Source organism: Camelus bactrianus, chromosome 1, assembly GCF_048773025.1.
Source record: "Camelus bactrianus isolate YW-2024 breed Bactrian camel chromosome 1, ASM4877302v1, whole genome shotgun sequence".
Taxonomy (NCBI): Eukaryota; Metazoa; Chordata; class Mammalia; order Artiodactyla; family Camelidae; genus Camelus; species Camelus bactrianus.
In genome coordinates, this window is record NC_133539.1 from 57297584 (window position 1) to 57311814 (window position 14231).

At 35.3% G+C, this 14231-nt stretch overlaps 1 protein-coding gene across 6 annotated transcripts in view; it reads right to left on the reverse strand.

Annotated features, from left to right (window-relative positions):
- POLQ (DNA polymerase theta) overlaps positions 1 to 14231 on the reverse strand; it is a 125860-nt gene that overhangs the window by 4255 nt on the left and 107374 nt on the right. For 5 of the 6 annotated variants that reach the window (XM_074364326.1, XM_045507232.2, XM_010970873.3 and 2 more), the window contains 2 exons: positions 13994 to 14105; positions 6263 to 6387 (listed from right to left, as the gene is read on the reverse strand). In XM_074364326.1, coding sequence (XP_074220427.1) covers positions 6263 to 6387; positions 13994 to 14105 — 237 coding nt within the window. Of the gene's footprint in view, positions 1 to 6262; positions 6388 to 13993; positions 14106 to 14231 lie in introns of those variants that run through there. The other variant, XR_006720407.2, reaches the window with a different exon arrangement.

A 14231-nucleotide genomic window follows, 5' to 3' on the forward strand; every position in this document is an offset into this window, starting at 1 on the left:
AAACTGCATTATACTTAAAATGTATTTAGAGGCCCAAAATTATATTATCGATGTTCTAAATTTCACTTTAAAGGGTGTATTCCTCAGAATACAATTGCTCTTAATCCTAAATAGTTATAATTAGAATATCATTCTTTGTCATGTGGGTTGGAAAATTTCAAGTACATCCCTCATATCAGTGGACTCTTGGTCCTATGTAGAGTTTGGCCCACTAGATCTGGAGCCCTCTGGTATTAATCAGAGCTTTCTATGGGCTGTTGGGGCTAATTGTTAGCTGCCAGTAAATGTGCAGATCCTAGAGTCCTGGGTATTAAAGTAGAACTTCCCTGAACTATTGCTGCCATGGTCACTTGCTAAAAGTGATCATCCTGGGGCAGGGGAACAGGGGTCCAGGTTAGTACCTAGGGTGCAACCTATCCATGAATATCACTCCTATTGTTCCCAAAGGGCTCAGAAAGTGGGAAGGATCTACTCACTGGAGGATCTACGTAACTTGAGAGAGCTCCCTATCACCAACTTCCCTTATATTAAATACTAGTTAAATAGACTTTTTTTTTTAAACTAACTGTTGTTTTGTCAAATGCTGATGAATTCATTCTAAACTCACTCAGCTGTCACTGTTTAAAGGCTGACTGAATGTCAAAGTTCTACTGACTCCTCCCCTTCTTGAAACTGTATGCCTTGTGCAGTGGATTATGTTGTTATTGCTATTGCTTGCTGCCTTTCTCTGTGAAGTTCCATAGCCTCCATCCAAAGCCATGTGACTCAAAGTGTTTTTCACTCTTTAAGAATGGGCCAATTAAATGTAAAACTGACATACAGCACATGTAAGAAGTTTTAAAAACTATCTAACACTGTCACACAAAAAAAGAGTTTATCCCAGATAGGGACTGGAGCAGAGCCATAGTCGACCTAGAGCCAAACTATAACATGAATTAAAAATAAAGCTTCTTTTTATAAGTCACTGAAATTTTGGGTTGTTTTCACTGTGACATAAGCAAATATGATTAACATAAATATATTTTATTCTCGTGATACTGTACTTCCCTGATTCTCCTCCAAAATAAGAAAACTTGACAGTCTTGGCTTTGTGTCCCATAATCTCAGTTGCTTCTCATCACCAGAGCATTTTCATGAACATAAAAATATAGGTTTCTAGTAATGGGAGATTAGGCCATTAGGACCAATCCTCCCACTGATAACAACCAGAAAAGCTGGTCAGAAAATGCCTTTTTGAATAAATCAGACAGGTACAAAGTAAGTGAAAAATTACAGAACCTAAAGAACTAGAAGAGAAAGGAAAGCAAGGAGGTGATACGGGCATTGGAGGCTGCCCTTTCTCCCAGGGACATCAACAGATTCCAAAAGAGGCAGCTGAGAGGCTAAGAAGCTGAACAGAGCTTGATGGTCTTGAGGGGTGGGAAAAAATACTTGGGTTCAGGCCCATCAAGTAGCAGGAGGCCCATAAGGAGTTGAGACAATGTAATTGTTTTTGTAGAAAACTAAGAAAAATAAAAAGCAATAGGAATAGACTACAGGGATCCAAGTATGGGACATGTTTGATTACAGACTACTATCAAACTCATTAGACTATAAAATAATCACGTTATCAAGAAAATAAAAGACAAAAATATTTCACTATTGAGAACCATGTACTCATAATTAAGAACAAAATGGAAACTCTAGAACAGAAAAATAAAAATAATGGAACTTAAAGCACTTAAACAGTGCTTTCTCTATAGTTTGCTGTATGTGCACAGGGGTGGGGATAGTACTGACTTGGAGAGAGATACAAAAGCTTTCTGGGGTGCTGGAAAAGTTCTATATTACTTAGAACTTAAAGGCTCAATCGTTGCTCAACAGCAAATTGAAGAGCAAATCAGCCAATTGAAAGACAAGTTAGAAGAAAATATCCAGAAGTAACCATGATGAAATATAAACATCGAAAAATACCAAACAGAGGATATGAAAAATGAGGAATTAAAGAAAAAAGTTTAAAATTTTTGTAATAGAAGTTTCAGAGAGGAGAGATCTGATGAAGCAATGATTGAAGAAGAAATGACTAAGAATTTTCCAAAATCAACAAAGGATCTCAAGGTGCAGATTCAAGAAGTCATAACACCCTCAGGAAAGGATACATTTAACACACACATCCACAGGAAATTTAAAAAAGCACACAGTTAACCACATAACAGAAAATCTGCTAGAAACCACACAAAAAGAAAAATACTCTATTGAAAACAACCTAGAGAAAAAAAGGCAGATTACACTTAAAGAAGGAACAGTTAGGCCAGGGGTGCAGGACCCAAAGACCTAAATAAAATGGACATATATAACATGTTCATGGATTGGAAAACTCAAATTTATAAATATGTCCAGTAATCCCACCTTGATCTATGAATTTAAGGCAATTGCAACTAAGAATCCCAATAGGATTTTATGTTTGTGTGGAAATTCACAAGCTGCTTCTACAATTTATATGGAAATACACAGAACCAAGAATGGGTAAATATTCTTGGGGGGTGGAGGAGTAGGGACCCAAGATGAGAAAACTTACTTTACCATATACCGAAACATCTTATAAAGCAGCTTCATAACTAAGGTAGTATGACACTGCCTAAAGGATGAACAGACACAACAGACCAAAACAATGTGACCAGAAACAGACACATCCATATTTTAAAATATAATTTGTGGCAAAGGCAGCACTGCAGAGCAGTTCGGGGAAGCTCAGTCTTTTCAATAAATAGTTTGGACAACTGTATATCCATGGGGGTTAGGGAGGACCTTGACCCTCAATCTCTCATAAAAAGTAAAAATCAATTCCTGGTTGACTATAGATATAAATGTAAAAGTAAAACCAAAAACTTCTAGAGAATATTTTCTTGAAATTGGGGTAGAAAAAGCTTTCTTAAACAGATCAAGGAAAGCAACACAATAATACAAAAGACTGATAAATCTATGTAAGCAAAGGATTCATATCTGGACTATATAAAGGACTCTCATAAATCAGTTAAAGGACAGACAACTCAAAAATAAAAACATAGCAGTTAAACAGACATTTCATAAAAGAAGGTATCCAAATGTTCAAAAAACATATAAAAAAGGAGTTCAATATCACCAGTCATCAGGGAGAAGCAAATTAAAGGCACATAGAGGTACCCTGACTCAGATACTAGAATTGCTAAAATTAAAAAGACCAATCATACCAAGCAATGGCAAGAATGTAGATACATTGCTGATGGCAATGAAAATAAGCACTCTGCAAATCAGGCAGCATGTACTAAAGATAAAAATATGCTTACTCTATGAATCAGCAATTCCACTCTAAGGTAACAGAATTGGGTGCATATGTATACCAAAAGACAAATACAAGAATATTCATAGCAGCTTTATTAATGATAGCCCAAACCTGAAAATGACCAAAATGTCTGCCAATATTAGAAAAGATAAATTGTTGGTATGTTCCTACAATGGAATATTACTCAGCTAAATAAAGACATGAACTATAGCTGCACATGACACATGAATCTCACAGATGTATATTTGAATGAAAAGTTAGACCCAAGAGTACAAGTAGTATGACTGCATTTAAATAAAATTCAAGTTCATATAAAACTAATCTAAAGCTTTATGTGTCTGCACAGAGGTGATAGTACCAACTTGGAAGAAATATAAATAAGTCTTCTGGGGTCCTGGAAAAATTCTATATCTTGATTATGATAGTGGCTTTATCAGTGTGTGTGTGTGTGTGTGTGTGTGTGTGTGTGTGTGTGTGTGTATGTGAAACTTCAAGGTTTATACTCAAGATTTGTGCCCTTTATTGCATAAATGTTATTTCTCAATAAAATATTTAAGAATAAACAAAATTAATACTCTCCTTTCCTCTAAAATTACTAATAAGAGAACAAAAAGGCCAGACACAGTGTGGAAGAGAATATTTTCCACACGTGTAATCAGTAACAGGCTCCTATAAATCAGTAAGAAAAAGACAAGACAACCCAACAACAACAACAACAAAAAAGAACAAGAAAAACTGAATTGGCACTTACACAAGAAAAAAATAAATAAATGGCTAATAAATAATTGTTAAGTTGCTTTACTTCATTAGTATTCAAGAAAATACAAACTACAAGATACTATACCACCAAAATAGCTAAAACTGTATTAACTTAATAGCAAACGTTAGCAAGGATGCAGAGCAATGAGAACACACATGAGAGGACAAATTGCTATAACCACCATAAAACACAACGTGGCTTTATCTACTGAAGTTGAAGATAGGCAGCAATTCTATGACTAGGTCTTTACCAAACATAAATGAAAATAAATGTGCACCAAGAACCTTGCACAAGAATGATCAAATCAGCAAGATCCATAATAGCTCCAAACTAGAAACCCATCAACAGAAAAATGAATAAATCATGGTATACTCATATATCAGATCTATACAGCTACCTCTACATGAAACAACATGAATGACTTGCCTATGTAATTTTGAGTGAAAGAAGTTAAACACAGAACAATACACATATATGACGCATACAGAGGTCAAAAATACATAAAACAAATCCATAGGGTTAGAAGGTTTAGAGGTTATTTCTAGGAAGGTAATTAGGAAGAGGCATGAGAGGAGCTTCTGGGATGCTGACAATATTCTATTTTTTTTTGGCTTGGAAGGTAGTTACACAGGTACAGCTCTATGATAATTTATTGAAATTTATATTTGTTTCTTGAGCTTTCTCTATGTGTACTTTCTAACATAATAAAAGTTGAAATAAAAAGAATAGCAAACTAAACAAAAATTTAAAAATAAATCTGGCTATATTTACTCTATTGCTGATTTAGAAGGTTGGAACTTGTTTTTTCTCAGCAACAACATAATGAATCAGAACTCTGACTTTCCTAAGGATTTGGTATGAAAAGTCTTACTCTCATATCTTTAACTATAAAAACATTAGTTTTCTTTTTCGAAGTGTTTGGTTCATTATCATTAATAAATCTATCCTCCATTTTTCATTATGTAAATCCCAAGAAACATAATCAATCCCTACTAGATCAAGCCCAAATCTCTCAGCCTGCCATTTAAAGCCTTCCAGTAGCTGATTCCATCTGACCAGTAGAAATGATCAACTCCTCAGTGACAACTCAAATTCTCCACTATCAGATTGGTTTTTGGCCAATTCTTACTCAAACTCTTACTCACTTGTGATTGTCTTTTGCTCATGCCCAACAATATGAACTTTAGTCTTAAAGAATTTGTTCAAGACCTACCTACTCTCTGGAAGCCTAAATAACTTGAGTATATATGTAATTTTTATATTTTTTTAGTTTGTTTTATCCCTTCCAATACATTTTAAGACTTACTTTTCCTCATCAACTACAGTGCCTACTTCACTTGGAGATATGGTAGAGGCCTGACAGATAGCTGATGACTGTATGTGGATATATGGGAGGCTAGAGAGTGAAGAAATAACAAAAACCCAACTATTCTTCCATAGTCCCTAAGAGCATTATTGCTCTGAGAGATTCTAGATCAAGACAGAAGTTTAGCAATTTGGGGGCTATTTTCATTACATGCAACGTGTAATGGGTACTCACACACAAAAGTATGGGATAAGGGCAAAATACAACTTTACAATAGAAGGTTTATGCTATAATAGAAGCTTAAATGCTCAGACACACAGAATACTTTTATGGATCCTAATGATTTCAGAAAGATTTTAATCATAATTTGAGAAAACACCATCAATAAATCTTTTGAATAATATTAAAAACAGCCTTCTTTAATATTTTGGGCATCCTAATAACCTCTAATGAGCCAGAGTTTTTAAAATAAATCAACAAGCAGAATGAACTAAAAAAATACCACAGTTCAATGATTGGCTAATCTCTGACAACACTGGCAATCTGCTGTGATACAACAACTTAGTATACAATATCTGAAACAAAGAACAATTAGCAAATGTTACAACTAAGTTTACTTATAACTTATTACCAAAGCTAATAAATAATTGGCTTACTAAAACAGAATATCTTTAATTGAAGTATTATTAAGTGAAACCATATTTATATTAGTCCCCTAAAGACTGTGTTCAGCAAATACTGGCATGCACCATCACTTCAGAAGCCCTGAATAAAACAGGAGATCAAATTAATATGCTAGTAATCTCTAAAAGGAACATTAGCAGCATCTAGTCCTTGTGAAAAAGTATATGCCTTTAAAATATTAAGTCAGAAATCCAGAGAAATTTCAACATACGTGAGCTTTACGGTAAGGGTTGTTGTCTTTGATTCCTGGTAAATATCTACGCCTTCCCAAAATAGTCTGAACAAATCCATCTCTTTTACAATTCTTTACTGTCTCTCTCATGAAATGATTAATTCCTGCAAAGAAAATAAAGAAATAATTATAACCAATGTCCATCCTTAATCTCATTCACCAGTTTCAATACAGTGAAATATATGAAAACCCCACCATGATTATCACATCATCAAAACTTTGCATATAAACTTTCATTCACTTTTTCTTCCAGTTTTATTGAGAAATAATTAACATACATCACTGTATAAGTTTAAGATGTACAGTACAGGGGGAGGGTATGGCTCAGTGGTAATGCATGTGCTTAGCATGCAGGAGGTCCTGGGTTCAATCCCCAGTATATCCATTTAAATAAGTAAATGAATATAAATTAGATGTACAACATGATAGTTTACTTTATATATATATATAGTGAAATATAACCACAGTAGGTTTAATTAACACCCATCATCTCATATAGTCATTCACTTTTTTGTAGACTCAAAACCTTGGAAACAAAAAGGACTTCAGAAATGACAAAATCTCACTCTTTGTTTTTTAACCACCACCACCACCAACAAAAAGTACAAAACTAAACTCCAGAACAACAGAGCAGGTACTAAAACTGAGGTGGTTTTACTACAGGATCTCAAGATTATTCCATGCTACTTTCATATTCCCTATACCAGCATTCATCCTTTGCTATATAGGTCCATCATTAGGTCATATGGATCTCCAGGATGAATTCTAGGCTCCAGGTGGAACAATCTCTTCACGCTTATTCCTATCTCTGAGCTAGAAAAGTCTTTTCTCCTGGAACATTCTTTTTCTAAACTCCTTAAAACATATTCAAGTATAGAGACTGCTCATCTATCTTAATTCTTATGTGCAATTTCTGCTTTCCCCCAGTTCTGCTCGTCCAAATACTCCAAATAATCCAAATGCTCATCCAAATCTCTCCCGATTAAAACCCTTCATTTGAGGATTTCTATTGTCTGGCTGGTATAGGAAAGACACTTGAAAAGATTGTAGGTAAAAGGAGGGGAGAAAACCCTATCGAGTAAAGCTGTTAGTGATATTTGACCACTAGCATAGGAATTTCAGAAAGCAATCAGGCTCTCATCTTCTAAGAATTACCGTGATACTGCTGAGTAGAAAACAAAGGATGAGATTTAAGAGACTGCATCTCTACAAATTCTCTCACCTGACTCCACTAGGAGGACTTCTAATATTCAGAGATCCACAAGAACTACTTTAAAAAACAATCAATTCTGGGTCATAATTTATATACAATAAAGAGCACCCACTTCCAGTGAACAGTTAGAAGCATTTAAAAAAATTCCTATAACAACCAGTACAAGGCACAAAACATTTTCATCACCTTCACAGTCAGCCCCCCTTTATCAGCCTCAAACACTCCTGGATCTACTTTATGACACTGTATCTTTTTCATGTTTTTCAACTTCATAAAAACTGAATTGTACTGTACATTCTCACTTGTGTCTGCTTTCTCTTGCTAAGTAGCATTCCATTGCAGAATTTGTTTATCTATAATACTGTTGACAGACATTTGTTTCTGGTAAAAAGGAGACAGCAGGCCCAAAAAGGAGTCACTGAGACTTAATACTTAACCTAACTGCAGTCTCAATCTGCATAGGAATGCAACCTTTAACCGGTCAACCTGGAATTACCTGGTCAGCACTAGCGAGATTATCTGCCTGATAGGCCCTTCCATTCCCCTTAGGAGGGTGTCTGAAACATTGCATTCTTTGCTAAAAATTTCCTTTTTCTGTCCCTTTTCCACTTTTGAAAAACTTTCCTTTACTACAGCTCAGTGGAGCTCCTTTCTATTGCTAGATGCAATGTTGCCCAATTCGTGAATCATTAAATAAAACCAATTTGATTTTAAATTTACTCAGTTGATAAACAGAAACAAAGTAATGGATATAGAGAACAAATAGGTGGTTGCCAGAGGGAAGGGGGGTGGAGGGAGCAGAGAAATAGGTGAGGAAGATTAAGAGGAACAAACTTTTATGGGATTTCTGGTCAAGATGGTGGAGCAGTAGGACCACAAGCTCACCTCTCCTCATGACTACAACAAATCCACAACTGAATGCTAAACCACCATCAGAAAAAAGACTGGAACCTAGCAAAAAAGATCTTCTGCAACTGAAAACACAAAGAAGGAACCACAGCAAGATAGTAGGAAGGGCATGCTCACGATATAATTAGGCTCCATACCCCTCGGTTGGTGATCCACAAACTGAAGATTTGTTAAGCCACAGAGGCTCTCCCATAGGCATGAGAGCTCTAAGCCCCACATCAGGCTCCCCAGCTTGGGTTCTGGCATTGGGAAGAGAAGGAGACCCCAGGACATCTGGTTTTGAAGGCCAGCAGGGCTTGGTGCCAGAAGCCCCATGGGACTAGGGGAAACGGAGACTCCATTCACTTGGGAAGCCTACACAGAATCTTGTGCATGCCAGGTCCAAGGGAAGAGGAAGTGATTTCATAGGAACCTGGGCCCGGCCTGCCTGCTGGACTTGGAGGGTCTTCTGGGGATGTGGGGAAGTCTGCGGCTCACCCAGGGGAATTAAAACTGGTGGCGGACATTCTGGTAATGTTCATCTACATGAGCTTTCCTGGAGGCTGACATATTGATTGGATCATTAGCACCATGATCTAGCCCCACCGAACAGCCTGTAGGGAACCCTCGGGCCAAACATACAGGGTGGGAACACAGCCCCACCCATCAGCAGACTTCCTAAGCCACAAAGGCCTCTAGACACCAGAGGTCCAGGAACAATTTTCATCCAGCAGTGAGCAGGCACTGGCTCCTCCTGCCAGGAACCCTGCATAAGCCTCTAGCCCAGCCTCATCCACCAGGGGCAGATACTAGAAATAAGAAGACAACAATCCCAAAGCCTGTGGAAGGAATACACAAACACATAGAAAGATAGATGATATGAGGCGGCAAAGGAGTATCTCCCAGGCCAAGGCATGAGATAAAATCCCAGAAGAAGAAATAAGTGATGGAGAGATAGGAAATTTATCTGAGAAAGACTTTAAAGTAATGATGGTGAAGACGTTCAGAGAACTCAGGAGGAATATAGATGCACAGAGTGAAGTTTTTAGCAAAGAGTTGGAAAATATAAAGAATACCCAGAGTTGAAGGACAAAATCACTGAAATGAAAAACACACTAGAAGGAACCAAGAATAGACTAAACAAGGCAGAAGAACGGATCAGTGAGCTAGAAGACAGATTAGTGGAAATCACTACTTTAGAACAGAAAACAGAAAAAATAATGAAAAGGAATCAGGATAGTTTAAGAGAACTCTGGGACAACATGAAGTGCTCTAATATTTGCATTATAGGGGTCCCAGAAAGAGAAGAGAGAGAGAAAGGACCTGAGAAAATTTTTGGCAAGATAATCACTGAAAACTTCCCCAGCTTGGGAAAGGAAACAGTCACCCAAGTCCAGGAAGCATAGAGAATACCACACAGGATCAACCCAAAGAGGAGCACATCAAAGCACAGTCATCAAATTGACAAAAATTAAGGTTAAGGAGAAAATATTAAAATTAGGAAGAGAAAAGCAACAAATAACACACAAGAGAACTCCCATAATGTTATCAGCTGATTTTTCAGCAGAAACTCTACAGGCCAGAAGGGAGTGGCACGATATACTTAAAGTGATGAATGGGGAAAACTTACAACAAAGAATACTCTATCCAGCAAGGCTCTCATTTAGACTTGATGGAGAAACTAAAAGCTTGACAGATAAACAAAAGCTAAAAGATTTCAGTACCACCAAACCAGCTTTGCAACAGATGTTAAAGGATCTTCTCTAGTCATCAAACCATAAGAGAAGAGAACAAAAAGAAGAAAGAGGGGGAAAAAAAGACATACAAAAGATTGCTTTGGCTGTTCAGGGTCTTTTGTGGTTCCTTATAAATTTTGGAATTGTTTTTTCTCGTTCTGTGAGGAATGTCTTGACTATTTTGCTAGGGGTTGCACTGGATATGTGGATTGCTTTGGGTAGTGTGGCCATTTTGATATTATTGATTCTTCCAATCCAAGAGCACAAGAAATCTTTCCATTTCTTTGTGTCACTTTGGCTTTCGGAGTATAGGTAACCTCCTTGGTTAAGTTTATTTCTAGGTATTTTGTTGTTCTTGATGTAATGGAAATGTTTATGCCGGTTATAAAGTTCTGGTTTTTGAAGTCAAAGAAAAAGTAAAGGGCCGCAAATGGCAAAGTATCCTTCTTTCTTATGAGTTGTATTCCATTACATATTTGTATGCTGCATCTCCATTATCTACTCAACTACTGATGTGCACTTAGGATGCTTCCATATCTTGGCAATGACAAATAATGTTGCTGTTAATAGCAAGGTGTATGTATCTTTTTGAATTAATTTTTATTTTGTGGTTGGCTTTATTCCTTTGATAACTATGTAAGTTTAAAAAGCTAAAGCTCTAAACATTCTTACAAACAATGAACACTACATATATGTAAATTTTAAAATATATGTGCTGTGAAAAGAAAAAAAGAGTTATCAAGCCATGAAAGACATGGAAGAAACTTAAAAGACATATTACTAAATGAAAGAAGCCAGTCTGAAAAGATTCCAACCAAATGACATTCTGGAAAAGGCAAAGCTACGGAAACAAAAGAAAGATCATGGTTTCTACAGGTTTGGGGAGACGGAGGGAGGGATGAATAGATGGAGCACAAGGGATTTTTAGGGCAATAAAATTATTCTGTATGATATTATAGTGATGGTTATATGTCATTATGCATTTGTCAAAGCCCATAGAATGTACATCAAGAGTGAACCCTAATGTAAACTATGGACTTTGGTTGATAATAATGTGCCCATGTTGGTTCATCGATTGTACCAAATATGCCACAATGATGAGGGATGTTGAGGGTAGGGGAGTATATATGTGTGGGTGGGGAGGGCTATGTGGGAACTCTGTATTTTCTGCTCAATTCTGCTGTAAACCTGAAACTGCACTAAAAAAATAGTCTATTTTTAAAGAAAAAGGAACAAACTTTGTTACAAAATACATGAGTCACAAATATGAAATGTACAGCATGAGGAATATAGTCAATAACTATGTCTTATCTTTTATGGTTAACAGATGACAACTAGTTATCATGGTGATCATTTTGAAATGTATAGAAGTACTGAAGCACTATGTTGTGCACCAAGAACTAACACAGTTTGTAAGTCAATTACACTTCAAAAACAAACTCATAGAAAAAGAGATCAGATTTGTAGCTAACAGAGGCAGGGAGCGGGAGGAGTGGGAATTAGATGAAGATGGTCAAAAGCTACTAACTTTCAGTTATAAGATAAATAAATTCTAGGAATGTAATGCACAACATGATAAAGCCAATTAACACTGTTTTATGTTATATATGAAAATTGTTAAGAGAATAAATCCTAAGAGGAAAAAATCACAAAGAAAAATATTTTTTTCCATTTCTTTAATGTCTATCAATATGAGATGATGGATGTTCACTAAATCTATTGCAGTAAACATTCCGTGATATATTGTGCTGTACACCTTAAATTTATAAAGTGCTATGTGTCAATTATACCTCAATAAAACTGGGAAAAAACTTTTTAACATTTATTCACTTGATTTTTTGTTGTTTAACATTCCCAGTCTTTGGCTGTTATGAATAAAACTGCTACAACATTCACATGCAAGTCTTCCTTTGGACATATGTTTTCATTTTTCTTGGGTAAAAATCCAAGAGTAAATTACAGAATCATAAGGTTAGGTGTATGTTTAACTTTATATGAAAGAGCCATACTGTTTTTCAAAGTGGTTGTACCATTTTACAGCCCAACCAGCAATGTAAAATAGATACAATGTTTTTAGCATTCTAGTGTTTTTTAATGGTATCTTTGTGGTTTTAATTTGCTTTTCCTGAGGACTAATGATGATAATACTTGAGATAGTTATTCATGTATCTTCTTTTATGAAGTGTCTATTCAAATCTTTTGAACTTAATTTTATTGAACTGTTTGCTTCTTCACTTTGAGTTGTAAGTTTGTTTTGGGTTTTTGTTTTAAATATATAGATCCTGGACTCAAGTCCTTTGTTAGATAATAGGGACTGTAAATGTTTTCTCTCAAGTCTGTGGCTTGCCTTTATACTTTCTTAATAGTGTCCTTTATCAATATTTATCTTTTATAGTTAATTCGGTGTTATTATCACCTAGGAAACTATTGCTGCCTCTGTGTTACAAAGCTCCTCTCCCTTTTATCCTGGAAGGTTTCTAGTTCTAGCTTTTACTTTTAGGTTTACTCTTCATATCAAGTTAATTTTTTTAATATAGAGTGAGATAAAAGTAGAAGGTTTTTGGTTCTTCTCCCCATACTGGTATCCAGTTGCTCTAGCACCAACTGCTGACAAGACCATCTTTCCTTCACTGAATTACCACAGCAACTTTGTTGAAAATCAATTCATCATATATGTATAGGTCTATTTCTGGATGCTCTGTTGTGTTTCATTGTTCTCTATATACACTCTTATGCCTATCCTGATTATTGTAGTTTTATAATAAGTTTTGAAACTAAGGATTGTAAATACTCAGCATTGTATTTTTCCCACCAAAATTATTCTAGTTATTCCAAGGCCTCTGAATTTCCATATAAATTTAGAAACAGCTTGTCAAATTTGACACAAAAGTCTAATGATATTTTGATTGAAAATGCATTGAATCTATAGAACAATTTACAGAGAACTGTCATCATTAACAATATTGTGCCTTCTAATAAATTAACATGGTAAATTTCACATTTACTTATGTATTCTTCAGTTTCTCTCAGAATTGCTTTGGGGTTTTCAGTAAAGTCTTGCACATACTGTTAAGTTTACTCCAAGTATTTCATGCTTTTTGATGTTATTGTAAGGGTTTTATTATTACTTCATTCATGAATTGTTTATTGCTAGTATATAAAAGTACAACTGAGTTTTACAAACTGATCTTGTATGGTGGGAACTTGTGCTAAATTAGTTATTTGTTCTAGTAGTTGTTTTTACAGAATTCACATGGTTTTCTATGCATAAGATCATGTCATGTGTGAGTAAAAGTTTTTCTTTTTGGGGACTGGAGACAGGGTTGATTACAAAGGAGGCAAAAAAGAACATTTTAAGGTGATGGGGTGATGTTTCCCTATCGGTTGTAGTGTAGATTATATGAATGTGTGCACTTATCAAAATTCATAGAACTATACACCTAAAAATCGTGAATTTTATTGTTATTCAAATTGCTCTATAATAGTAATTGTTCTCTCACAGTTTCTGGTACATTTAATCAACAGTTTATTGTTTCAGGCTAAAGCTATATAAACCCAAAGCACAGGACAAGTCCTATATTTTGAGATATTCACAATGACATAGTAGCACATACATTAACTGCATTTTACTATTCCATTTCTGTCCCTCCTTTTATGAAAAAAGCACATCTTTGTAAATAATAATAATAAGTAAGGTTATTTTAATTAATTATTCAATTAATATTATTTAATTTACAATGCTTGATGAAAACTTCTGTTGGAAATGTTAATAGAAAATCCTATTTTTATTTTTTAACAAAAATTAATATAATACGGAAAGAGAGTTAAGACGAATAGTATCTAGAAGATAAATAACACTCAAGGCTTCCTTACCAGTGTATCTGGTTTTGAAGGAGTCGATGTAGCAAGCAGCATCATTTTCTTTAATACCCATCTGCTCTCCCAGAGACTTAGCTCCCATTCCATATATGATTCCATAGCAAATCTGAAAGGGACTCATCACACTCAGTATGTAAGTTAAAGGTCATAACTACATAAAATGCAAACATAAAAAGTTTATTAGGATTGAAATTTGGTAAACTTTTCACAGTGAGTCAAAGAAATGATTAGA